The sequence below is a fragment of the Yarrowia lipolytica genome, chromosome 1E, assembly GCF_001761485.1.
Source record: "Yarrowia lipolytica chromosome 1E, complete sequence".
Lineage (NCBI taxonomy): Eukaryota > Fungi > Ascomycota > Dipodascomycetes > Dipodascales > Yarrowia > Yarrowia lipolytica.
Window position 1 is genome coordinate 444,511 of NC_090774.1, and position 26,883 is coordinate 471,393.

The 26,883-nt window shown below is 48.3% G+C and overlaps 11 protein-coding genes across 11 annotated transcripts; 8 read left to right on the forward strand and 3 right to left on the reverse strand.

Moving 5' to 3' along the window:
- Nucleotides 1-5,412: 5,412 nt before the first annotated feature.
- YALI1_E04499g (uncharacterized protein) lies at nt 5,413-7,050 on the forward strand (the record flags this gene model as incomplete). The annotated part of the gene is made up of 1 exon (XM_503510.3): nt 5,413-7,050. The coding sequence occupies one exon, from the start codon at nt 5,413-5,415 to the stop codon at nt 7,048-7,050; it is 1,638 nt and encodes a 545-aa protein (XP_503510.1).
- A 1,562-nt stretch (nt 7,051-8,612) lies between these two features.
- Nucleotides 8,613-9,168, forward strand: YALI1_E04531g (uncharacterized protein; the record flags this gene model as incomplete). The annotated part of the gene is made up of 3 exons (XM_503511.3): nt 8,613-8,636; nt 8,710-8,882; nt 9,105-9,168. The coding sequence occupies 3 exons, from the start codon at nt 8,613-8,615 to the stop codon at nt 9,166-9,168; spliced, it is 261 nt and encodes an 86-aa protein (XP_503511.2).
- Nucleotides 9,169-9,959: 791 nt separating this feature from the next.
- Nucleotides 9,960-11,996, forward strand: YALI1_E04544g (uncharacterized protein; the record flags this gene model as incomplete). The annotated part of the gene is made up of 1 exon (XM_503512.3): nt 9,960-11,996. The coding sequence occupies one exon, from the start codon at nt 9,960-9,962 to the stop codon at nt 11,994-11,996; it is 2,037 nt and encodes a 678-aa protein (XP_503512.3).
- Nucleotides 11,997-12,108: 112 nt separating this feature from the next.
- YALI1_E04575g (uncharacterized protein) lies at nt 12,109-13,056 on the reverse strand (the record flags this gene model as incomplete). Its single annotated transcript, XM_503513.3, has 1 exon — nt 12,109-13,056. One exon carries the CDS (start codon nt 13,054-13,056, stop codon nt 12,109-12,111), a length of 948 nt encoding a protein of 315 aa, XP_503513.1.
- Nucleotides 13,057-13,183: 127 nt separating this feature from the next.
- On the forward strand, nt 13,184-13,583 carry YALI1_E04576g (uncharacterized protein; the record flags this gene model as incomplete). The annotated part of the gene is made up of 2 exons (XM_066094334.2): nt 13,184-13,197; nt 13,394-13,583. 2 exons carry the CDS (start codon nt 13,184-13,186, stop codon nt 13,581-13,583), a joined length of 204 nt encoding a protein of 67 aa, XP_065950406.1.
- Nucleotides 13,584-13,819: 236 nt separating this feature from the next.
- Nucleotides 13,820-14,554, reverse strand: YALI1_E04590g (uncharacterized protein; the record flags this gene model as incomplete). The annotated part of the gene is made up of 1 exon (XM_503514.1): nt 13,820-14,554. One exon carries the CDS (start codon nt 14,552-14,554, stop codon nt 13,820-13,822), a length of 735 nt encoding a protein of 244 aa, XP_503514.1.
- Nucleotides 14,555-15,942: 1,388 nt separating this feature from the next.
- Nucleotides 15,943-16,827, reverse strand: YALI1_E04613g (uncharacterized protein; the record flags this gene model as incomplete). Its single annotated transcript, XM_503515.3, has 1 exon — nt 15,943-16,827. The coding sequence occupies one exon, from the start codon at nt 16,825-16,827 to the stop codon at nt 15,943-15,945; it is 885 nt and encodes a 294-aa protein (XP_503515.3).
- A 1,660-nt stretch (nt 16,828-18,487) lies between these two features.
- Nucleotides 18,488-21,187, forward strand: YALI1_E04629g (uncharacterized protein; the record flags this gene model as incomplete). The annotated part of the gene is made up of 1 exon (XM_503516.3): nt 18,488-21,187. The coding sequence occupies one exon, from the start codon at nt 18,488-18,490 to the stop codon at nt 21,185-21,187; it is 2,700 nt and encodes an 899-aa protein (XP_503516.1).
- Nucleotides 21,188-22,775: 1,588 nt separating this feature from the next.
- On the forward strand, nt 22,776-24,122 carry YALI1_E04672g (uncharacterized protein; the record flags this gene model as incomplete). Its single annotated transcript, XM_503517.1, has 1 exon — nt 22,776-24,122. The coding sequence occupies one exon, from the start codon at nt 22,776-22,778 to the stop codon at nt 24,120-24,122; it is 1,347 nt and encodes a 448-aa protein (XP_503517.1).
- Nucleotides 24,123-24,366: 244 nt separating this feature from the next.
- Nucleotides 24,367-25,800, forward strand: YALI1_E04688g (uncharacterized protein; the record flags this gene model as incomplete). Its single annotated transcript, XM_503518.3, has 1 exon — nt 24,367-25,800. The coding sequence occupies one exon, from the start codon at nt 24,367-24,369 to the stop codon at nt 25,798-25,800; it is 1,434 nt and encodes a 477-aa protein (XP_503518.1).
- Nucleotides 25,801-26,127: 327 nt separating this feature from the next.
- Nucleotides 26,128-26,652, forward strand: YALI1_E04706g (uncharacterized protein; the record flags this gene model as incomplete). The annotated part of the gene is made up of 1 exon (XM_503519.3): nt 26,128-26,652. One exon carries the CDS (start codon nt 26,128-26,130, stop codon nt 26,650-26,652), a length of 525 nt encoding a protein of 174 aa, XP_503519.3.
- Nucleotides 26,653-26,883: the final 231 nt, after the last annotated feature.

The following is a 26,883-nucleotide window of genomic DNA, read 5'->3' on the forward strand; positions in this document are numbered from 1 at the left end:
TGCATATTGTGCATGGTTTCATTGGAACGATGACGATGGTTTGACTAGAGAGTCAACTGTAATTGTTGGGAGGTAGTTGATGAATGGCATGGGAAATATGTACAATTACAGCAGAGGTATACTGCCAATGAGGTGTATCGACAACGTATTGAAGACTACAGTATGGGGTTATTCCGGCATAATTTAATGACATACTTGCTGGAAAGATGGACAAAAAAAAAAACAAAAACAGTCAGCACAATAGCTGTTAGTTCTCCATTGGAGTATGTTAACTATGGGTGTTTTTCCGCCAGTTTGATCCTGAGCTACCTTGGGCTCGGTACATCCCCTGGGGTGAGATAATGAAATATTGCCTTCAAACGGTCCAGTAAACTACAAGAAACAGTTACTGTACTAAGACAGTCTCTAACTCTTTATATTCAAAAGTTCAGGCGTCTTCTTCCATGAACACCCCTTGCGCACAAGAAGATGCCCATGGTCAGCATCTGTTCCATGTAAGTTTAGGAGAGCCCATAGAGAGCGCCATAAGTGTGTAACCTCACCAGTACATATGGTACTGTGGCGGGGTTTCTCTGAATTCACTCGAGCTTCTAGTGCTCGTACACGTATAACCCCTTTCTCTACTGGATGCTTTTGACTGTACTCTGTGTGGCTTCTGGTGTGAATTATCGAGACAGGTGGTACATACTATACGGTTTTAAGTACAGTACATGTAGTCTCCACACCGTCCAGATGTCCAAGCGTACGAATTTGCATCAAAGAGAGTGTAGAACCGCAGGTGGCATCTACCTGTACACCGACGAGGAGAGCTGAAGAGAAGAGTATGTACAGTGCTGTACTGCGACTGTCACGTATGAATATGGTCTTCAATTGGTTTAGCCAAACAGTGTCTGAAGGTGAGCGACACTTGTAATGCCAAAACATAACACGGACTGGGGGTTAATGTGTGCTATTCATCAATTGCGTAGTTCGAGCGACCCGGCGACGCCTAATTGGTAATTCTAGGCTTTCTAATTCTAGAACGAGAGCTCGAAACCAACACAGTGTGGGTTTCTAAAACCGACTGTGCATCAGCCGATTCCGGGGTTACATACATGTCTGGAGCATGCATAAGTAAACGAAGGCTATTATGAATGAACAGTCTAGAGCAGGTCTAAAACCTATGGTACCGGGTCGCAGTGTCAAGCCTCGGGGATGCAAAAACCAGCCCAACAGAGTACAACATAACAAAGACTACAAGTAGGTGCATTCACAAAACAAACCGCATGATCATGTAACACCCCGCTCACTTTTATAGCTACAGTATCGTCAGAATAGAGTCTCCGTCTAGCTAGAGTTACGTTTGACCCGCCGCACAACCCCGGACACTCCACCTGGTGCCTGTTGTGACACACTTCTGGGCAGTAAGCCCGAAAAGGCTGCTAACAATGAGGCGGAAGTGTCGACCAGTTAATGTTCCGAGCGGGGAGCGGTGCAGCTCAGTGGTTCAGACTCTCTAATGAGTGCATTTATTCCACTCTTCTCTTCACCCTACAAGGACGGCACGATCATTACTTGTATCCACTCAGCCCGTACAAACGCTTCAGTATGGATTGATTTATCGCAGCTACCCATAAGTTAATGCAGTAAGGAATATACCCGTACTGTTACATACAAGTACCGTATTTCCACTTGAATTGGTACGACAATCGTTCATATCTCAGTCTGCTCGCCCAGGTTGTGGGACAGAGTTTTCGCCTGACTGAGCCGCAACCTGGGAGCACTGAATGCCGAACATCGTTGAACATACGTAACACGAGACAGATCATAAACGAGCTGCTCTTCTGGAATGCTCGCATCCCCGTGGGGATGCATTTTAGACGAACGACGAATTCGGATCGGACCGGAATACTCAAAACAGTTGCAGGGTCACGCCATGTGGTGTGAGATACTTTGAAACGAGGGGATATGATGCCTGTGACTGCTACGTGAGGGGTAACTGATGGTCCAGGCGAGAGTTATATTGTGTAGCAAAGTTGACTGGAGTGAGGAACGTCATCAGACGAACTCTTCAGTACAGGTACAGTCTCTATCGTAGACTATGTTCACCCAATCGTATAGTCGATTAATAGACACTCAGCCTTCAACTGCTTGTTCATTAAGCATAGCGCCCACAGCAACATCTTTGTTATCCTCACTTACTTCCCTCACAAACCTGCACCCATAGAGCTCAAAAGTATCCACTGGTGCCTCAAAAATAAAGTACTTGTACATCAAAACCCTTTGATGGTGCTCATTTAGACGCGGATGTCCCCGGGACTTCCGAACGCTAGCCCACGCTACGTCCGGAAAGTACAGCCCATCATTCAGCTTCCAACCGCTGGAACGTGCAGTCACGTGATATGGCACCATCTGCACAACCATCATTTGGTTTTTCATTTTCATGCAAGAGTCTGATCCGTTCCTAATTACTTGTAGAACTCTTCGCGCCCATTCCTTCTTTGGTCGTCAGCATCGGAACCTTGAAGTTGGCGACAATGAAAAAAATTTGTGCAGTCAATTTAAGGTTTACGGACGTTGTCGCTTTACCGGAAAAACATGAAACCGGAAAAACTAGACATTGTCGGAAAAACATGCTGTGGTTGTGAAGGGAGATAGAATACACACACTTCACATCGTAATTAAACACTATAGGGATGCAGATTTATTGATACACAGAGCAATCAGAAGGAACTGCAGGGTCTGATGTGCCGATAACAGGTCCAAGTGCTCTACAGTATGTACTGGCGGCGGTGGTGTGCATCACATCAGACAACCTGCAATGCACATTCTTGTACTGAAGTGAGCCATGCAAAACAATGTGTTGTTTAAGCTGAGCTTTCCATAGAACTACTGGACACTGGTGCTATTCAGTTGTTTGCCACCAAACACGGGCCATTGAGTTTCTTTTCGTATTAATAGCTGGGCATTGCCTCGACGCAACGAATGAACTCTCTCATTTTTGACACACAACGTTTTTGAAGATGCAGCTATTTATAGCTCGTGTCGTAAATCCTTGAGCCACTGCACACTTTAGGCAGTCAGATACGCCAGGAGTATTTCTATTTGCTCTCAACAGGCTTCCACCTATAGCCGGTAGGGCTTATCTGAGCTATTAACGGTTTTTGCAATTCTTCAATGCATATGGAACAGATGTGGTAAAGGGGGGGGGGGGGATTAGAAAGTCTGGACCTGGTAATTAGGCCATGAATATGACACGCTCTTAGAAACCACGTGTCTTAGATGGATAGATGGATGGCCGTTGGCATGACATGTTTTTAGTCCACATGATGTATAGTTAAACAACTCAAGACAGTCTAAAAGGAGCTACTGTAAACAGTCGAAAGTGTACCTAAGCGAACACGACTTGTACGCTTTTGTAAGGGACAATGGTTTTATGTTGAGTTGAGTCATGACTCAATTCTATCCTCATTAACTCAGGAGATCGGCAACCTAAGTTACTATTACGGGCAAGAACTTGTTCAAGGGTTCATGCTATGCAATGACCCCCACGGACAACCCCCCACCACTTGCAGTCATAAGAAACAAATAGTCAGCGGATACTCGAGTTCCCCTTGAGATCCCCTAGACTTATGTGGTGTCAGATAAGATATTTTCTACAGACTCTATTACACCACAATAGCCCTTGTTCATGGCCTACTCGTACAGTAGTGGCAACGACGCCACAATGCACGGGAACCATCCAATCCAGGGTCATTTACTTGTAGGTTAGCCAGCTTTGTACGGTACAGTACGAGTAAATGTCTTCTTCTCTGCTCCGTGCCAGATATGTGAATGATTGCATGATTTTATCAATTTTTTAGGAAACTAGAGCAGCTACGAGGCGGCTGAAGCGTTTTGACTACATGTTAAGCCACCAAATAGCTCGGTTTTACGCGTCTCGAGGCGAGCGGTACATGTAGAGAGCACTTTGAAGAGTCAATCTCTCTTGGCTTGATAAGAACTGGCCAATAATGAGCCGCAGAGAGAAGCCAAGGCTTATGTTTTTGCCCTGGTTTCTGTTGTCTGGGCCTGTAAGCCACATGTCGAACGTCTAGTACGCATGCTTGAACCAAGCAAGGTTCAAAGTTTTTCCGAGCAGTTATTCCGCGGTTGAAACATACAACACCAGTCAGATACATGGAAACTTAAGGGGGATAAAATTTTATCCAAATGTCGTGCCAGACTCAGGGTCTTCGGGGGTCTCTACGAAGCCATAACCATAGCTTCATTGGACTTGTTGTGTGCCTACCAAATAGGGAGAGTGCCGAGTCACCTCCCAATGCACTAATCCGTCGTGTACGCCACCTTGCGAGTTCCCAAACTGGCTTCTGCCAGGTACTCAGGCGCATTAGTCCGCAGTTTTCTAAATGTGATCGAAAGTTTCTGTTTCTTATGATGCCAAGCTGAATCACCTCCCAAGTAAGGGCGCTGACAGTTCATGTAATTACAGTGTTGCATGCGAAATCTAAATTTCGGTCTAGACTGGGTTTGTTCCAGTCCTCTTAATTTCTGGGCCGTATGGTCGCATTGGAGATCAAGAGAAATACGGAATCGATACACCCGTCTATGGGCTACAATTCAACACCAAACAATCGCCCGACACGAGACCCGATACGTCTCCATAGCGCTCCCGTTCAGCCCCTCGCTGATCAATAGGTTCTTGGTTTTGGGAGAAAACGAAAAAACTTATTTGTCACACTACTTGGATTTGTCACTCAACCTCCCACTGAGAGGCCAGGCAAGGGTCATACACACACAAGCAAGACAATTTGTAACCGTGCTCTCTGATGCAGGTGCTCTGGACCAACAGCATTACCAACTGAGGGTGGTTAGCCTGAGTCATTCGCAAGCGGCGTACATGTCGACATTGATCCCGGTAATTGCCTCTGTCCCGCTTCTCCCGCTCTATCAATGTGCGACATCATGCTATCGGAGTAGAGCGAGCTGTTAACCGGCGAGCCGCAGGCTGCGGCGTTGACGGCTTGTGGTATCTCCCCCTCTCACGACACTCTCTCAACAGCTGACTTTTGAGCCAACGCCCCCACTTGATAGAGTTTTAATGTACAAGCAAAATGAGTTTATTCGTTTGGGTGCTTGTGCACAGTTTTGTTCTTTTACTAGTGCAACACATTGCATTGCATCTATGAGCCGTCCTTGCTCGGCCCTTCTTTATTGCCGCATATATAACGCGTTCCATAGAGGAGACAAGATATAAGACCTGCCGGAATCCTGGGATGAAAGATTTTAGTTCCACGTAAACACTACCGATTTACAGCTCGACTGCCAATCCCAACCTCCTCTCAACCAAACAACAACCGCTACACCGTTCCTACAAGTGCTCGCTAAAAACTATTTTCAGCCTTGCATCAATCTTGATCTAACAACTACACCATGATCATCACCCCCAAAACCCATAACAAATCGGCTCTCAAGCTAAAGCTGGCCGAGCCCGAGCGACACTACCGACAGGGAGATATTGTCGCCGGTACCGTGGTCATCCACCCCACCAAGCACGAGCTCTCCTTTGACGCCATCTCCCTGCAGCTCAAGGGTTACATCCAAACCCGATCGGAGGACGGAACCCATTGCCACCAGGCTTGCTTCCTCTCTATCGACAAGAATCTCGACGCCAACCTCACTAACCTGCCCTCTCAGGGAAAGTCCAAGGCTTTCCACGCCAACCAGGTCTACCGATATCCCTTTGAGTTCGAGCTCCCTATCGATGTGCCCAAGGAGGGTATCACCGCTCGATGCGACGCCCAGTACCTCAAGCTGCCCCCTTCTTTCGAGATTGCCACTTCCAACGTTGTTGGCACATACGCCTCTATCCACTACGTGGTCGAGGCCGCGATTCTCTCTGTCAACGATAGGGAGCAGACCTCTTATTTCCAGGGAACGTCCGGAGCCTCGTACGGTATTGCCGGCGGGCTGCGATCCAACCCCGGATCTCTACCTGGATCCGCCAACAACTCTGCTCCTAGCTCCCCCGGCACTCCTTCCACAATGATGCACACTTCGCCAATCCGAAAGGTGTCTGTACCCATTCTGGTCGTGCCCAACTACCACCCTCACACCCAGGCCAACCTGTTCAAGCCTGGTCTTCTGCAGCAGGCTGAAGCCGCCGGTGACTCTGCTAAGGCCCACGCTAAGTTCAAGGCCGGAGACGTCCAGCTCATGGGAATCACCTCCATGAACAAGATCCCCATCATCAAGACCTACAAGACCAGTTCTTCTTCTACCATCACTGTTCCCCTGAACATCCGATTTACTCCTGAGGATCCCACTGGAACCACCCCCGAGGTTGTTTCCATCTCTGCAAAGCTCCAGGCTTACACTGTCATCTCTCACGAGATCCCCCAGTATCTGTGGTCTTCCCAGCACTACGATCCCGCCTCTGGCAAGCCTGTTCCTCGACAATCTGTGGCCGAGTCTTCTCGAAACTTGTTGCATGTTTCCCAGAAGATCCGACCCGCATTTGCTCTCACCGACAAGGCTGACAAGTACACTGTCAACTTTGCTCTGTGCATCCCCGACAAGATGAAGAAGTCTCTGGTCCCCTCTTTCAACTTTGCATCCATTTCTCATGGTTACCGACTCAAGTTCTACGTCACCTTTGCAAACAGAGTCATTGCCACTGTTGCTTACCCCGTCATTGTGTCTGGATACGCCGCTGAGTCCATCTCTGCTTTCCCCTCTTCCGCTTCTCTTATGTCGCTCAACAACGCTGGTGGCAACGACGCTGTCTCTATCCCTGTTGATGTCAACGCTCAGTCTACCAAGTTCGTCATCGGCTCCGGTCTGCCCGAGTACGAGCACGATGATCCGGACAGTGCTCCCATGTCTAGAAACACTTCGGGCACCAACCTCGCATCTCTGGCCACCCAGAACTCTGCTGCCCAAAGTGGACACCAGAACAGTGCTCACCACATTCTGAACCTGAACCATGAGAACAGCAGAAGCACGAGTTCGCTCGTTGGAACCCTGAAACGAGCAATGTCTGCAACCTCTCTTCACAAGAAGAAGGATTAAAGAACACCCGGGGCTTCTGTAAGAAGCTAAGAAAAGCTAACACTAATGGTCCATGTACAATGTTTGTAATAATTAATTTAATGATGATGATGAATTGGATTGTACTTTTAGCTGCAATGCCTGAATGCGATCTCAGAGCTAATGAAGCGATTATGCAACTATCTTTCCTCTCTTTCGAGTTGCTTTTTCCGAGTGATATTTATAGATTGAGACAAGCTCTGAGGATTGGATTACTGTAGAAGCAGCTAATATATACGTGACAGGTGTCAAGATGCTGTTAGTCGCATTCTCTCATTCACTGTATAAATACCTTGTCAAAGGCTATTTCTATCAAGACATTCATGACTTCCGTGCAGATGAAGGATGATCTCGATGGAATGTTAATTTGTGAGATTTTGGCGAGAAAATACGAGCATGGGAAGCGAGGGGGCGGAAAGTGTCCATCGCGTGGACACTTCCCAGCGGAACTATCCAAACGTGTTCCGATCACGCCACCAGTCATATATAGCTCCGGTTAGCTCCAATACATTAAGTTGGTGGGCAAAGCTCAGCTTACGATAGAGATGCTAATTAATACAGGTACACTTGTATTGTATGTACGCGTGACGTTCTTTTTCGACAGTGTTTGCATAGCCTACAAGTAGATACTCGCAGGGTAGCGGATAATCTTGTACTTACTGTAGATGAAACGGACCGTGACTTCAACTGTTCGTACAAGCAGTTAAGTGGCCTTTATACAGGTACATACTGTGCCCGCTAATTCACGACAGATTCTTATCTGTACAGACAATGCCCATTCGCTTGTCTTAGAATGATCAACGGTGTGTTGGCAGGTGCCGCCTATAATCGGATATCGGTGAGACACTCGACCGTGGCACGCTAAAATCTTCGGTTGGTGGCGACAGTCAAGCTACAACATGTAGTACCTGTAGCTATTCCGTTTACAGTAACGCGACAGTAGATTGTTTTCCAGCCTAGCGCGCTAAACATTTATCGGAAATACATGGTGAAATCAAAACAGGCAAAATCGGACATGAATAGTAGCATCTTTCGGTGCTATCGATGTCTCGTATACCGACTATCAACGTCACCAACGTCATCTCGACACTGCCACGTCTAGCTAATATAGCCGTTATCCATTTCTTGGCCGCAGTAGCAATGATAACTCTAAGCTGCATACCAGGAACTAAATAGGTAAAACTGTACCCCTAACCCTTACAAGCCGATTGTTCTATTCTGACTGGTTCGACCAACCTGCATGGACAATGCAGCAATGTCCCGCCTAGCCGTGCTTGTTCTCGTCATGTCAGATCTCATCGCGGATGCGGTATTTAGGACGGGGTACTGAAGAGGGATAATATGAATTGATCCACTTTAATGGAGATGTCGCCAATGCAACACGCTATCTTCCGATGTCGCTCTTTTAAACGATTAATCTTTCGCATGTGCCGAAGAAAGCCAAAGCTAACTTTTGCCAAACTCGTTCTTCAGTTACCTTGTTTTGGTCATCGGTATACAGCCAGACCAGTCCAAGTTAATCTTTTCTTCTACACACAACCACAATGAGCAACCAGGACTACTACGGAGTGAGTGAAAACACGCGACAGACACTGCGGAACAGCTAGCAGTGCGCTATGGTCGAACAAAACACTAACTAAGGAGAAGGGCCCCCAACAGCCCCCCCAATCCTACCAGCAGGGCCCTCCCCAACACGGTGGAGGATACCCCCAGCAGCAGCAGCAGCCCTACTACGTCCAGCAGGGTCCTCAGCAGGGAGGAGGAGGAGGAGCTTGCGCCGGATGCCCCTCTGCAGGAGGCTTCTTCGGTAACTGGTGAGTTATACAGAGATGGAGGTGTCACAATTGGAACGGCAGGAGCTGTCAAGAAGTTTCAGGAACACGAGGTGTCAAGCGGAGAGACATGACAGGAGCTCAGAATGAAGGTGTCTGTGGGCGTCGTAGGTATCTGGTCTGACCCGCATACTCTACACCCGCGTTTTTGTTCGTGTCTCTGTTTTCTCGTCTTGTTATTGTCGACTTTTATACTAATCCCAGTTTGTCCATGGTCTGTGCCATGGTTTGTGCCAACGAGATTATGGGCGCCATCGGCCAGTGTTAATCACGTGTACACAGCATTTGTTTACTCAATAATAATTCCTTCTGTATTTTTATCCCCCTAATTTCCGTATTCCGCACGACTTTCACATTTGCCAATAGTCTTTGGCTATCGTAACTTTTTTGGCTGCACCTGTTCATGCAGGCCTACATGATCGTTGACACGCCGACGCCTGGGTCCTTGGTCTAACAGCAGTAGTTATGACACCTGGTCCGACTTCCTAGCTGATAGATACATCGACTTTACGAATTTGCCGGCTAACGAGATTCTGCAGGGCGCTTCTTGGCGCTGACACACCTTGATAATATGGTTACAGTTCCGGCTACATGGCTCAACACGGAATCTCCAGGGTGGAGGGACCAAAAAGCACACACAGCCTTATATGGAAGTAGCTGTAAGTGTATTTTATCTGATGGTGGCAAATCGAGTTTGATCGCCTGCTGATGATCTCATAATATGATGGAAAAGGGGTATTTGGGATCATGGCTGTAACTATGCTGTCTCAGTGACGTCATTTATTCAATCCGTGAAAATTGATCACGTGTGAATGTAGTTTATTCCTGGGGTTCGGGTATACGGGCATTATGAGATACGGTGGATATCAACTTAATCAGGTTGAGACTATTGTGTAGTATATTGTATATTGAATAGCAGATATATGATATCCGTATTAGATCTGTCCCTTCGTTTACACGAGTATGTGCCTTCTATAGTTCTATATCTCATGTACAGCGCTTACTTCTACAGTTGTACGAGTACATCACAGAAAGTTGCACACTGCATTATCACGGTCCATGTTTCCTAGCTTCAGCTCGTTCAAGCAGTCCGCGCAAGAGCAGGGTGAGGAAGATGAAAATGATAGACGCAAGAGATCACGCCAAGACAGAGACGACAAACCCAGAAAACGCCACGAACGCGGCAGCGACAGACGCAGACACAGGCACAGGGAGGGACTCAGAGACTCGGAAAGACGGTCTAGAAGAACAGATCACGAGCACGACAAACCGGCATTTACGACTGATGTGATTAACGAGAGAATTGGCCATGCCAGCCATTTATTCTTTCTAGACGAGACTGGAGATGATGCATTGTTGAAGTTCTCACAGCCTTATAGAAAGGAACTTCCAACATACAGGAGGGCTTCCAACCTAGTTGTGGGAGACCACCTCCGGATTATCCCTAGCAAGGAGGATTTTGAGAAGTTTTTAGTAACATTATGTCGGGTGAATCCATCAGAAGTGCCAAGCTCCAGTCATGATTCAGGTACAGATTCCGCTTACTATCTCAAATACCACCAGTGTCCTAAGAAGTCAGTTCCTTACTACATGGTAGCCGAGGAGGGGTCTTCCACTGTGACCACCGACAGCTTCATCTCAATTGAAGAGACCCCATCTACTACCGATGATATCCTCAAGGGTTTGTTGCAGCAGAGAATGCAGATTCAACGAGACTTGAATATGCACCCCACCGTCAGTCAATGGGAGCAGATGGCTGCCATTCAGGAGGCGATTGCGATTCTGGGCTCATCCAAACTGAAGCTAAGTGAAGACCAAAAGCTACAGTTGAATATTTCTGTTTTCACTGTCGCCCTGAAGGGGCTTCCCGAGGAGCCAGATATTGTGCTGAGGTACATGGATGCATTCGAAGGTCTTCTCTCACTCAATAATATTGATTCTGATGTGAACACAAAGTGGAAGTCCTTCACTGCGTACGACCAGAACCCACCAAAATCACTGGTTGCTGACGTGCGTATCTGGGAAAGAAGAGTAGACGCGCTACTGCTGGACAGACACAGCAACTTCACAACAATCTACCTTGGATTGGAGAAGATCTTCGCCGACATTAAGGAGTGGAAGACCAAGGATGAGTCAGTTGACATGGATACTATTTACCATGCTAGTCTTCGGCGCTTGTTTGTCATTTGGGACGATCTAGGATACACAACGTGGACTGTGAACCTCATACAAGCCTTACTAGAGCACGCTTTCTTCTTCAAATATGATGAGTCTTTGGAAGACTTTTGGAGCACACGGCAGCCCCGACTGGGCGATTCGCGATCCAAGGGATGGAAGTACTCGCCCAAGGATCCAGTTTCATTACCTGAGGGCACCGATGATCGGACCCCATTCGACGAAGTCTTATTCGAAGACATTTCGCCCTTTATACAAACTTCTCAAGACAACCTACAGCTGCTCTGGGCGTGTTTGTTACACATGGGACTTATCATTCCGGGAAAGACCCTTCCTCGGTCTCTTATGTTTGAAATCTCAGAAGACCAGATTGTCAACAACCCCCAGGTCACTTCTCAGGCAATTCATCTGTGTGAGTTGATTTTCAGGGAAGTGGAGGATGATCCCGACTATAAAGCATTTACTACCTGGTGGGGCGATTCGGACTACACGGCTGACTCTTCAAACGAGCTTTTCGAGGTTGGTACGAGAATCAGGAGCATGGCAAGTAGAGGCTTGGCCTTTGACCCTAGAATATTTAGCAAGCTAGAACAATTCCTTGATACGGAGCCAGGCTGGCAGCTGTTTCTCACTTACGGGCAGCTCACTGGGCTCGACTGCTCTTATATTCTCAGAGAGGCTGTTTCTCGCATCCCGATGCCATTTTCTTGGTGGAAGGCATACATTGAGTCAGTTGGAAACGCGGAGAAACAAGAGCTGATGCATCTGGCATTACACAAGTTGCCATGGAGTCGGGATTTGCATGTTTGGCTGAACCAGTGTGACTGGGTGTCTCCTGACCATAAAGAAGCAATCAGAACCGCCATGATGAGACGACAAATGAACATCTCGTTGGGCGTTCTTGATGATGATACATCGTAGTACAGTATATATGTTATTACAGGACCTGCACATAATTTGAGTCAACATGCTTCATCAATCTTTTGATGTTCATCTATAATCGTTAATTTTTGAGTCCATGGTGTTTCACCACTTAGTCGCTGGAGCCTACCTTGGCTAGGTCGTTTCGTGAAACAATCTCTCGGAGATCAGTTCTCTGACTCTGGATTAGGATGGTTCGGGGTCCCTGGATCTGCAGCAGCTGGTTACCGGTCCCGAACCATTTGGCCCAGGTCTTTCGGATCGACTTGTTGGTGTTCTGGACGGCTCGGTGGAAGTCAGAGTCCAGGTAGCTCTTGAGCAGAGAGTTGTTGGCCAGTAGTCGCTCAATGAAGGGCAACTTGGGCAGCTGCAGCAAAGGAGCAGAGTGATTCAGCTTGACGAACTGTCCATGGGGGTTGGCGCTGCCCTGGGAAGTGGTGTATGCCAGCAGATTTGCGGGGTGGACCAGGATGTCCTCGTCCTCGGAGAGATCAATCTTGAAGATCTGACCTCGACCAACGAGTGCAACATCACCTCGTCCGGTCAGGTAGGTGTTGCCCCATCGAGTGGTTCCACCTCGAGCAGAACCAAACAGAGAGGTGTTGGGCTGGACATGGAGAGCAGCTCCGGCCCAGGCGAACAAAGCGTCTCGCTGGGCAACGGTCCAGTCGGTTCGGCCGTCCAGAGACACAATGGCCAGAGAACTCTGGTAAGAGGTGTTGGTAGAAACCAGAAGAGTGGCAGGAGCGGTGGCCGAGATTCGGTTGTAGAGGAAGGGCATGCCCTGGACAGTTCGAGCGAAGGCAGACAGAGATGACAGACGAGAGGTGATGGTGTCGAGCTGACCGTTGATACTGACAATGGAGCCTCGTCGGGCAAACAGCGTGGAGGAGGCGGGCAGAGACACAGACACCAGGGAAGGGGGAGTGCCAATGGGCTGGAACTGAGGCAGCAGAGGGAAAGGCCCTCCTCCAGAGACGGAGGGAAGGTCCTTCAGTTGCTGCGAGACATTGTTTGCGCGTCTAAGCGAGGTCGAGAAGCTGCGCAATTGGAGACGCATTTTGGATGCTGAAAGTTGTGTGGTTCCGCGTGCTGCTGTGGTGAACTAAACTCTCACCAGTGAAGTTGAAGGGCTCGTACGTCATTAGTCCGGGTTGCTCACTCAAACTCAATTTTTTTTTACCAGCATGGAAAACAGATAGTGAGTATGGCGGTTGGGATGGTGTGTGGAGGAGGGTGTGAGGTTATTGATGTTACGCGATTTAAGGGGTGGCGACCATTCATTTGATTCATTTGCCATGTGGTATCTTTCCCGAATGACATGTTCTGTTACTCAACTACGTACGGCCTTGACCATCTACACACCCAGAACACTTCACTGAACGCCACTAACCAAGCAAAGAGCTTTTGCAGTTTCTAGAGAACACTCCAGAAACCATGGTAACGCCCATGCCAAACGGTGGCACCGAGTTCTGGGTCGAGACTAAGCCTGGAAAGAAGGTGTTTCTTGACAGAGGAAAGGGAGAGGAGGAACTGACAGTTGAGGAGGCCAAGGTGTGGCTTAAACAGCAGCTTCAGGGAAAGTGAGAAGTGTGTTGGTTCCAATGGAGGGAGTAAATAGGCCAATTAATTATTTATTATGTATTTGTCTTGTATGAGGGTGAAGATCACCATGTTATTGGACCACACCCCAGTGGAATTTCTACTGTATATAGTTGTCGATACCCACTCATTACTTGAGAAACATATACTTTAATACAGTATAGATTGGCTAAAGGGTTAGTGGACACCTAGACCTGCTTGACGGTGTCACCAACTATCATCTAAGAAGACTTCTGGATAATCTCGTTGGCAATCTTGGCAAACTCGGAGCTGATGAAGACATCGTTGTGCTTAAGACCTCGAATGACTTCAAAGTCAAAGGGAACACCCTGCTGCTTCCATTTCTTGGCAAGGAGCTGAGGCTGGCCGTCAAAGGGAACAAGCTCATCAATGTCAGAGTGGACAATGGTGTAGTTGATCTTGGGGCAAGCCTGGTGATGGAGAAGGGGGCTCTCCTCGTCCCACTTGGCTTTGTCCTCACCCCAGGCTGGGTTGGTAAAGTAGGAGTAGGTGGGGTGGTCATCCACAAGAGTTCGCAGATCGTAGATACCCTCGGAAAGGATAATGTTAGTAGGGGAAGCAAATCCGCCCTTTTCCTTGACGTCGGTGTCGAGCTTGAGAGAGTGGAAGGCACCGGCAGAGTGACCAATCATGGTCCAGGGGGCAGCAGGATACTTGTCGAAGATTGACTTGATAGCGTTGTAAACGTCCTCAGCAAAGGTCTTTCCAGAGACCTCGGGGGCAAGTCGGTACTCGATAGAAGCACCCCAGACGTTGCCATCGACAACAGCCTCCATAAGCTCATCTCCATCCTTCTCGGTCTGCTTGTAGTCGACCCAGGCACCTCCGTGCATGAAAATGACCCAGTGCGAAGGAGCCTTAGATCCCTTAGGGATCCAAACATTAGAGTACTGACGAGGGTCAGGGCCGTAAGTGAGCTTGGTGATAGTGGTCATTGTTGGGGTTGGGGTTAGTTGCGAGTGGTTCTCAGAGGGCAAATGCGCTGTGATGGTTCTTCAGTGCGAGGGAGAACTGTTATTCTTATACAATCAGATCAGACGAGGAGACCAAGACTAAAATAGCGCGATGCTAAGCGGTGAGCGCTACTGAAGAGGTTGTCGTGCTGGGAAGTGTGGTGAGGTCAAGAAACGGAGCTAGCGATCAGGTGAGGCACTGGTTAGTTTCCCGTTGAGTGCCTTGGTGATACGATGTGATGGGTGCATGATGTGGGTTCACGAAGAGGTTCAAAGATGATGGCTTTCTGCTGCACAAGTCAAGTACTCCCAACGAGTATACTGGAACTCTGTGTGTATTCTCCCCGGCGTGTCAAGTACCAACCTTAACATCCTCCACTAAAAGTGCTCTCTCGCTTCTTCTCCTCTCCCCCACACAGCACTCACAGATGGGAGACGATTGGGCCCAAAATCGAACTAAACACCAAATAGATCATGCAATCGCAAGTCCGATTATAGCGCCGAGGACATTGCCGTCTGATTATGCTAATATTGAGACACATGATCATCTATATGCCATATCGAGTAAAACTATAACTGCCTTGAAGATGGGGAATCCCCTCTCTGTGCGGGGCACACACCAATTGCATTCTGAGTATTCGCTCAGAGTTACCCCAATTACCGGTTTTGCTTAACCGAGAGGTTCCCCAACCGAGTTTTAGTGGTTTAAGTGTTCTTCAGCTTCTTGAGGTCCAGTCTATGGTGTTGTACCAGGCTGAATTGTTCCGTCTTCACGTTTGCGAGCGGGTATGTTAACCTATCCAGTGATGAGACACAACTATTAGAACAACTGAGTCAGACGTGATTTCCATCAGTATATCTTCTCATAGTATGTACTGTACCTCTGGTATCCATCTGCTAACAATTATGGTATGTACACTGTACCGTATGCTACTGAGAGCTAGTGAGTAATCTCTCTCTCTGCGCTTGATCTAGAGAATTCTCGACTCTGACATAGTTACTCACTTAATGCATGACCGTCCTATACGGTATCTTACCTGAGTAGAAGTATACCAGTTGTCAGTCACAGTGTAAGTACACTATAGGTAGCTACTACTTGTACCAAGTATGTACCAAAATGTGTAGAGCTGCACCCTGTGCCTGTAACAGTTACAACCGAGGAGCTTCAATCCTTGAACTAATCTCTAAGCTTCAAGCTAGACCAACTTCAAATTACAGAAATGGCAACCACTTCTAATATCCACCATGCCATCTCGTTCCCACTCTACAACTACTCCCGCTCATATCATTCACCATGCAAACTGTATTAACAGAACTATTTTTACAACCGTAGCGGCCGTCTCCCCTTTTTGTGGCATCCTCCATCCACTCTAGTTTCTCTTCTTGGAGTAGTCGACCTTCATAATCAGGTTGTCGAAACCATGACCATCCATGGCCTCGAGAGCAGCCTGAGCGTGTGACTTGAGTGTGTAGGTAACAAAGGCAAAGCCTCGGGGTCGGCCGGTATCTCGGTCCTTGGCAACGTAGACTCGGTTGATCATACCGTACTTGCCGAACATTCGTCGCAGATCGTCGTCTGTGGCCTCCTCCGACAGGTTGGTAACTCGGAGAGTGAGCTCGTCGTCGTCGTCGCTTCGGCCACCAGCAGCACCGCCAGGACCACCAGGACCACCAGGACCCTTGTTTCGAAGATGAGGGGGAACGTAGCCTCCAGTCTTCGCAGCGCCAGCAGGCTCGTCTCCACCAAGAGATCGACCCATGCCTCCGGCAGCTGTGGATCCACCAAGAGTCTCCTTGTAAGGACACTTCGAGGTGAAATGGGGGCCCTGACAAAGTCGACACTTGACTCCCTTGTCCTCTCCGACACGAGGGGCGGCAGCAGCTGCCTCCTCCTCCTCAACCTCCTCCTCGGGCTGATCAGACTTAAGGCCAAGCACAAAGACGATATCTTCTCCAATGGTGGTGGTCATTCGGTTGGGACCAGGAGGAGCTCCAAGCTCCTTGCCGTACTTGGTCCATTTGGATCGCTCAGCAACACAGTTGAGCACCTTCTCTGTCACGCTCTGGTTCTTGATGGTGACGGACCGCTTGTACTTCTTGCCATCATCCATTCGATGAGTCACGATGGTCTTGGTGCCATCGGCGTTCTGTGTGATCTGGGGAGTAGAAAACTCGTCGTCGTCGGCCCACTTTTCGTCCATTGTGTTCTGTCGAAAGTCTTCTGAACCTGTGTCTTGATGATGGAAGGTCTGCATATTTTTCACCAACTAAGTTACCCTGGCTTTAGAGTTGTGAGAAGGGCTAACAGTACATAAGGGATATATTGGGTAAGTAGTGGGTATTATGGATGGCAGAGACTATTTTGACACTCGCATATGGGGTTTAACAACAACCCTTCTTTTGTTATATGAAAATTCATCTCAACAGTGGTTTTGGGCTAATTTTGCACCCATCTGAGATCTAGCTTCACGTGATTCGAACTTCTCCCAGCCTGCAATGTACGAGTTTTGTAGCAATGGTTGTGTGTTCGATTCCAGGTAGCGTCATATGCAAATGTAACACTGTCCAGCTATATACAGCAACTGTGGGGAAAATAAATGTCTTGGATACTTGTACCGGTACTTGTGATGCCGTAAATTATCTACAGGATTATGGCATATTTCTCCCGGCCCCTCGACGAGATCTATATGTAAAGTACAGTTCTCGTAGTTGTAAGACGAGATTGGTGATCTGAAGAGTAAACTGCGATCACCCCGTTGTACAGTATGTACAAGCACAGCCAGGACACCACGTGTAGGTTACTGTAGCTACATTACAGGAAGTACGTACCTACAGTTTGTCCAGCAGAAGAATGTCTCTTGTGTCATGTGAAGCAAAACGTCGGAAGTGAAGCAGTTCTAGAACTATTGCTGCCTCGATTTTGGGTCTACAGTAATTGGCGTAAATTCAAAAGTGAGGTAGGTACTGGATTATACCGCCCTTATAAATCGTCTCAAGTCAGATTTATGAAGTCTACTGCTCCGATATCGTCAGTTGACCCTCCGATCCACACGCATACCTGCACATGGACTGTTCTTGTGTGTCCAAGTAGCCTTTTGATGGATACGAGCAGCAAGGTTGGCAATCGATTGTGAGTCTAGAGGAGATAAGAATCCAAAGTTTGTTAAGCGAAGCAAGGTAACCACGTACGCAATGATCAGGGTGTGAGTGGGAGGAGTGGCTACTATATTACCTCCTAGGCCCTGGCGGGGACGGTTTTCTACTAAGAATCAGGGACGGGTTCAACGGCTGGGCTGTCTCAGAGCAAGGTCTCTGTTGCCTCCCCCGGTGATCATCATCAGCCTTGGGGAGAGGGAGTCGCGTGCAGAGGAACAATGGGCTGACTTGCCACGTGCACGAGAGGCTCCGACGTAACATACGGCACAGTACAAGAACCGATAATATCTACCCCGCTGCTGCCTTCTCCTCACCGCGGATTTAATTGCTGATACGGCAATATACTCGTACTGGAGGCTGCATGGTCCACTTTTTGTCTCTTACGGTGGGTACATCATTTTCTTAGAGAACCATCGGCACTAAATGGGAAGTCTAAGCTTCGGACAGCGAGAGGGTGACCATGGAGGGCTAGCAAAGAGTGATAAATAGTGCTGAAGATGTTACTTTCCTGTACATTTCGATAATGAACCAACAGACTGTTTATACTTAGAACGACACATGATCTGAGAACAAAAAACCGCACTGTGACGGCTGGAACTGCGGATGTGTTTTAGGTCTCAAAGTTGGAATTCCATCTGGACGCGCCGCACAAAACCAAGCGCCTTTTAGCTCTTGAGCTGAGCTAGTCTGGCATAAACTGTTTAGCTGCGCCCCGCTGGAACAGCTATACAAGACTTGCGAGACCCATAGGTCTGGACAATGGCAGCTATACGAGAATATGTGGGGTCGCTTCTGAACAACGCCACGGGCGGCAGCGCTAACAACTCCAACTCCGGCATCAACAGCGCGCCTGACAGCGCAGGCACTTCTCCGAAAAAACATTCCTTGGCGTTGCCCCATACTCCGCCAACAGGCACTTCAAGAGCCGCCTCTCACTCGTCGGCATTCAATTCCGCCTCCGACGAGGCCGACGACAACGTGCAGTTTCGTGACATTCACCCGGCCGCTCTGGTGCGGACCGAAACCGAGGATGTGGACCGCCAGCTCAACCACTTCCACTTTGAAGACAGGGGCGCCAGCAGTGAGCCCGAGCAGATTCCGCTTCGAGGACGGCAAGGCCGCAAGGATGACCCTTATGGCTCGACCTTCTTTTCTGCCAAGGAGACCTTTCTGGATGGACGAGACAGAGACATCAAGCTGGTGATCCCAGAGACCCGAGACAGCAGAGAGCTGAGTCGTCCTAGACGATCACCGGTCAGTGCAACGGCCAGCAGCCACAGCGGAGGAGGCTTCTTCTCGAGAATTCTGCAGAAAAGAAAGAACTCAGGCCGCCAAAGTATCGAGGCAGAAGAGCAGGAGGATGATGAACAGGACCAGGATGGGGAGGACAAACGAGCTGAGGGATGGTGTGCCGATGTCATGGGATACGCGCCGAACTACTCAATGTTTTCTGATCTCAAGTACGTCAAGGTTCGAGCTCATCATCGGCCTAGCCACCAGAAGAAACGAAACTTCGATCGGTTATTTCTGGCCCAGGAGCTGCGAACCCACGACCCTTCGGACCCTCTGGCCACCGACAATTCGCGTCTGGCAAGCCAGACTGCCCAAAAGGTAATTTCCAGCAGTCCCATTGGCGCCATTTGGGCCATGAAATTCTCTCTTGATGGCAGATATCTGGCTGCTGCTGGCCAAGATCGTGTCCTGCGGGTGTGGAAGGTCTGCACTCGACCTCAAAACTCTCCTTACGAAGACTACTTTGGATTCAAGGGCACCAAAATGTACGCCCCTGTGTTTGAAGAGAGCCCTGAACGCGAATTCCGGGGTCATGAAGGAGACATTTTGGATCTGTCATGGTCCAAGAACAACTTCCTCATCTCTTCATCTATGGACAAGACTGTGAGATTGTGGCACCCTGACCGTCAGGAGGAGATCGCTAGTTTCCCTCACAATGATTTTGTCACTTGCGTGGAATTCCATCCCAAGGACGACCGATTCTTCGTTTCTGGTTCCATGGACCGACAGCTGCGACTGTGGTCTATCCTGGACAATCAGGTTGCCTTCGCTAGACAGGTTCCCGACATTGTCACCGCCGTGGCGTTCACCCCCAACGGCAATACTGTCATTGCAGGATGTTTGCGAGGTCAGTTGTACTTTTACCAGACCCACCAGCTTGTTCTGCAGACCCAATTGCAGGTACGAATCTCAACCAAGGTCAAGCATGCATACAAGAGCAAAATTACCGGCATCCAGGTGGTGACGGAGCCCAAAAAGTCGCGCACTCACAACAATATTTATAACCCCATGCACGCTGCCGTGGCAGCTGAGGACGATTACAAGATGCTCATTACAACCAATGACTCGCGCATCCGGTTGTACAACTACCGAACCAAGGCTCTGATTGCCAAGTACCGAGGTCTGGACAATGATCATTCTCAGATCAAAGCCTCATTTTCGGACGACTACAGATTCATCATTTCTGGATCTGAGGGAGAAAGAACCTACATCTGGGACACCATCAGATCCGATAGTGGTACAGGTCTTAACCACGTGTCTTCAAAAACAATCAAAGCCTACGAGTACTTTCACTCACATCAGAGCACAGTCACCGTGGCACTGTTTGCTCCTCTGCAGACTCGACAGCTGCTGGATCTGGCTCATGATCCTATCTATTCCATCGTCAACCCTCCAAAGGTAGTTTTGGGACAGAACGACATGACTCCCGAAAAGGCTCTGTATCCTCACCACGACGGTCATATCATCGTGGCTGCTGACTATTCGGGTAAGATCAAGGTGTTCAGACAGGACTCTGCCTACACCAAGCGAAAGCTCGCCGAGGACTCTGCATCTTTTATCCAGTCGCGACGTTCGCTAAACAGCATTGGAGGTGCCTCTGGCAGGTCATCTCCTCGAGGCAGATCTTCACGATCTTCTTCTGCATCCGCCTGGAACCGATTCTCTCGAGGAGTGAGATCTCCCGCTGTCTCACCTGGTACATCGGTTCATAGAAAGAGTTTTGGCGCCTCTACCAGCACTGGGCCGGCTCCTTTCGGTGTGATTGCTAACGGTCTTTCCAGCGCCAACCACACCATCATGGATCCTTCCACGTTCCCAAGGGCACGCAAGTCTTCCACTTCTGGTCTTTCCCAGATTTCGAGACGTACTTCGGAGTCTCTGTTCTCTCCCGAAAAGTCAGTTCCTGAAATTCATGTCAATGATGAGGACGGTCGTGAGATCGAGCCTACTGGTAGCATCAGATCCAACTCAGTTCTCATGACGGACTCCGACCAGGAGCTGGACGAGGACACGGACCAGGAGGAGCAAGATGAGCTCACTGAGCAGGCTTCTCTGGTATGCGAGAAGTGTGGCTCGCAGAACTTCAAAGTGAGAGTCATTGAAGGCATGGTGATTCTCTGCTGCTCGGCTTGCCGAACACCCATCAGTGAAGCAGCATCTACATAACATTTCACCCAGACTCTTTGAATATAAATTCACCACTTGTTGCAACTGTAACCTTTATCTTAACACTGCGTGTAGCGTGACGATTTAACGTGCTTGTGTAGCATAACCATCTAAATATAGACCATGGAAGGAGTGTATGTACATACTGTATATATACATATCGATACCAATACAGCTGTGCACTGTAGACATCCAGTACATACGAGTACGGTAATTGAAAGCGTTTCCACGGATCAGTGTATCTACAGAGTGGGTCTCTGTTTTCCGGTATACATGATTTGTTTCCATCGCAAGCTTAGATTGTGTTATTATTGTAGCTACGCCATAAAAATCTGCTCGTATCAGTAGAGAAAGCTACCCCTATTGGGAAGTTGGGGGGTACTTGTAGTTGCCCTGGTGTACTTGTAGAGTCATCCACTGGCCGAAAGTGGAACCGGTACAGGTACAGTATGTAGTGTAGGTGTATCTTCCTCGCAATACAAATGAAGCCTCACGCACTCAACGATTAGTATTTGCATCATACGATTCAATGAATGAAGCATATACACAATACCAATCATATCAATCTCCATCAATCAGCGTTGCCTCTGGTGGTGGTTATAACATTCAGCCTATCCCAGGGCTTGATTTTAAATGCTCGTTTGATGGTATGGTATGGTTCAACTTTAGTGCACGTTTAGTATGCCTTCGTACCATTGGAAAACGTCTTGGTATAAGGACACTGTGTGCAGCGGCCTGGGCAGGTGTCAGAGAGTACATGAAGCACTATACTTTAGCTACAAGTTGTAGGTGGAACCCTTCGGGTTATTTCCGTAACCACGAAGATGTCGTTATCGGTGTCCGTTGCTCGTCGCGTCAATTCTGGTGCTGAACACGAACAAATTGCACAATCGCTTGTAGATCAGTTTCAGCTGCATGTACGGCGTTGCTTGGTCAAACTGTGTGCACTCTGGCATGAACCTTTCTTTATGGCTGGAGATGCCGTTGTCGACCGTTTCGGACTCGGTCATTAGTTTGTCTCAATAAAATATTATTCGCCTTGTATTTAGGTTGTGCGCCAGTGCCATAGATCACCACGAAAAGAAACTGGACTTGCCTTTCATAGATGTATAGTAATTGCAATAACACGCTTCGACAGCAATAGAGAAAACCTGAATACCAATTTCGCAATCTCAACCTCCCACGAACAAAAGAGACAAATGACCCCCAAGCTCTTGGCAGGCACATCGGTGCAGCTACCCGCAAAATCTCGCAAAAGAAACCAGACAGCGACAAACCAAATCCATGAAAAAGTTCATAAATTGGCTGTGATGGCCCACCCAATACTTTGGGACTGAGTTTGTGACGTGCAGCTACAGCGCACCAAGCAGAGCAACGGGACCTCTGTCTGGGAGTTATATAGATAGATCGCTTTGGCTTGCGGTTGGCACTCTCTGAAAAGTTTGGTCCCCGTCGATTCGCTTACAATATTCTCCAGTTTAGGTCCTTTCTGTACACCAAACTGAAAAATAAGGAACTAGTTACCTAACCAGGTTCAGAACCAACAACAGCGCACACTCGACGCATCATATTGCCTGAATCACCACCAATGGTCTTCAAGTACATCGGAGACACTTTGGGTCTTACCCCGGTGCTCAAGTCATCCTGGGACGTCCATGCTCTCATTATCATGCGATTTTTCCGACTCATGGCGTTTGGCCAGATCTCTGTCATTCTCGCCCAGTTTTTTGATGCCCATGGCTTCTCTCAGGACAAGACCGGTCTTTTCATGTCCCTGACTCTCGCCGGAGACGTTGGCCTGTCCCTGTTCCTTACCACATATGGTGACCGACTCGGCCGAAAGAATGTGCTCCTTATTGGAGCCGGCCTCATGACCCTCTCGGGCCTCGTCTTCTTCCACGAGTCCAACTACTATCTCCTTCTTCTGGCCGCCATTTGCGGTGTCATTTCTCCCTCTGGTGCTGAGGTTGGACCCTTCCGAGCAATTGAAGAGTCCACCTTAGCCCAGCTCACAACCCTGGAGGCCCGAGCTGACGTCTTTGCTTGGTACACTCTTTTGGGATCTCTCGGAGCTGCCCTCGGAGCCCTTGTCGGTGGCTGGACCGTCCAGATTGCCCAGGAGAAGTACCACTTCACCAAGCTTGAGGCTTACAAGACCGTTTTCCTGACTTATGCAGCCATTGGCTTCATCAAGTTCATTGCTTCCTGTTTCCTTTCTCGAAAGGTCGAAGCTCCAGCTGAAGAGACCGAGCCTCTTCTTGCCAACGATCAGGAGAACGCCACCGAGGAGCGAGCTGAGCTCCGAAACAACATCAAGAAGCGAGGTGGTCTGCGAAACCTGCTTCCCAACATCTCCCCCGAGTCCCAGAAGATCATTACTACTCTGTGTCTTCTGTTTGCCATCGACTCAATGGGTTCTTCCCTTGCGAACTTCTCCTGGATCTCCTACTACATTCAACGAAAGTTTGACATTTCTACCGGATACCTTGGTTCCGTCTTCTTCGTCACAGGTATCGTGGGTGCTCTGGCCACCCTTGTTGGATCTGGTATCTCTCGACGTCTCGGTCCTCTTCTGACCATGGTCGTCACCCACCTTCCTTCCTCTGCTTTGATCATTCTTCTGCCCGTTCCTTCTACCGTGCAAGGTGTCATCACCATTCTCGCTATCCGAGCCTGCACTGCCCAGATGGATGTTGCTCCTCGACAAGCCTTCCTGTCCGCCGTGGTACTCAAGAACGAGCGAACTCTGGTCATGGGATGGGTTGGAACTATCAAGACTCTTGCCCAGCTGCCTGGACCTTACATCACCGGTTACCTTGCTCGACACAACAAGCAGTGGATTGCTTTTGTTGCTGCCGGTTCTCTCAAGGTCATCTACGATTTGTCTATCCTCTCTTACTTCACCCGGGTGAAGCTTGATCGAGATCAGAACTAAGCGTCTCACAACTCACACTAAACATACACAAAAAGACAAGAATGTGTCACCTGTATAAGTCACATGTCAACATATAAATTATATAACTGAATATACGAATGAATATGCAGTTGCAGCTGTAATGGTCATGCTTTTATCTCTCCTCTCCTCCAAGTTACCATAATATATTTGAATAAATAATTAGCGTTCATGCATCTCATGCAGTTGTGGATGCGAGACGTGGTTTTGTCATCTTTCACACGCCATGAACATTATATCAAACGCCCTATTTTCGACAAGAAACAGATGCGGCTACTGCAAGGATAGAGAGGGTGCAGAGCCGCAAGGGACACTGTTCTCTTTCAACTCCGTTCAGATGACAGCCGCACAATACCAAGCACTCATAGATCGGGGCTTCAGACGATCTGGCACATACATTTACAAGCCAGACCTGGCTAACTCATGCTGCTCTCAGTACACGATACGGCTCAATGTGGAGGATTTCAAAGCCAGTAAGAGCCAACGGGGTGTGCTTAACAGGTGGACCAACCATGTTACTGATAAGGGAAATGGAGGAAAGAACTCGGGCAAGAACAACCAATTCGATCTGGTAGCAAAGATCCAAGAGGGAGAGACCGACGCATTCAATTCGAGGCTCGAGCCCAACAGTTTCACCAAAGAAAAGTACGATCTGTACGCAAGGTACCAGAAGCATGTTCACAATGAGGGCCCTGAAGATATTAGCGAGTCTGGATTTCGTCGATTCCTGTGCTCTGACAGTTTCACTGATTCCACAAGTGATGTCTGTAAAGGTCTAGATGTGCCAGATAGACTATCTGGAGGCTACCATCAACTATATTACCACAATGGTAAGCTTGTGGCTATGGCAGTTTTGGACATTCTGCCCTTGTGTGTGTCTTCTGTTTACTTCCTCTGGGACCCCGATTATGCTCAGTGGGGGCTGGGAAAGGTGGCTGCTATGAGGGAGATTGCTCTGGCTAAGGCACTGGGTGTGCCTTACTACTACATGGGGTACTATATTCCCGACTGTGTCAAGATGAAGTACAAGGGAGAGTACCATCCCAGTTTTGTGTTGGATCCTGAATCGTTGACTATTTCAGAACAGGAAATCGACGATTATCCCTTCCCAGAGGGCATTAATGTGGAGTCGCGTGCATTGGCTGGAGTTGGTGTTTGGGTCCCTCTTAAAGAGATGAGTAAAAATATCAGTACTATGGACGACTCGGCACGGTATTACTCATACGTCCGCCGCAGTGCAAAGACGGTCGACAGACCCAAGGAGGTTGCTGCGAGGGTGCGATATGAGGATTTGAGTGGTGCAGGCTACTTGAAGCTCGAGGAAATGATGAAAGGCCTTCCCAAATTTGCTAACAAGAAACAGTTTGTGGCTCCTCAGAACGTCTTGGACGTCATTCCGTTCGAGGGACAGAAGATCGAGTATTTCAAGTACGACGATGACATGTACAGTGATAGTGAAGATGAGGAGGAGGTAGAAGTAGAAGAATGGGATAAGAAGGAAAACGAGAAGCAAACTGTGGAGGGTGTTTTAGTCTCCCTGGCATCTCTGGTTGATAAAACTAACTCTGCATTTGCTAATGAAATGGCTATGGGTCTGCTGGCCGTTCGAGCCACTGCAGGTTCTGGTCTTGGAGACAAAACTGCCATTCTGATGGGTTAGACTGAAACAGTTATATCCTTTAACAAATCAAATGAAGCAAATATTTTGTATACAAGTAGCTCATCTCATGCCCGATAAACTGATACCACCCGTCCGTATGCGTGATGATGCAATGTGCATTCCACCACGCCCCTTGCGCTGCAACTCTAACTGATTCGGGAGCTCTGGAACCACTGGACCTTAGTCCCTCACTTTCGTTGTTCGAACGTCATTGAAACAACCGACAGGAACCACATACACGACCGACAGAGACTTGCCCATTGCTGAAGGTTCTCTTGTCCCTATTCTCACCAGTGGTTTTTTAAAAATCTCGCCACCCCGAATGTAATGGCAGCATTGGATATTTTGATGCTGGCGTTCAGCATTTGGTACACAGGATGCTGTATGTACCAACTGAACGTCCTTCAGCGACAGTACATTTCGTTTACAATGTATCACGATAGACCTCCATTACTTCTGTCATTCCCCTTTTGGTTGGTGATTGCTTTGCCCAAGTACACTTTGGATACCCTGGAAAGAGTGCAGCGGACATGGTTCAACCACTTCCTGGCTTCCGTGGTGGGGATTCAGTATCTCATGGGTTTACTTGCCTCGGCTTTGTGGGTCAGACGAATCCGAGAGTTGCGATACATGATTGATAACGGCACCTACTATGACCACTTCCCGGACCCAGGTGAACATGCTGACTATGAAGGTGAAGACGATTTCGAGCTCGATGTTCTGGACGAGACGGTACCCGCCATGAATGGGGCTGTTCTCGTTCTCGCCTTCCATGTCATGCTGGGCATAGTCATGGTGGTCATCCTGATATCACAATTCATTGCCAACCTCGGAACCATCAAAGTGACATAAAAAAGACGACTATGTGAGTTTCCTTCGCCACTAAGACATGCCCCTCCATGGCTTTGCATCATGCCTGACACTTGAAGTGCAGGCTCCGCTATGCAGAGAGAGCAGTCTTGGCTGTTACAGACTTACTTTCATGAGAACGAGACTATCCGTGATACAATGAGATATTGACGTGCTACGAGACAGATGATCTAATAGAAGAATAAAATACTTATTAAATAATGATTGGAACAT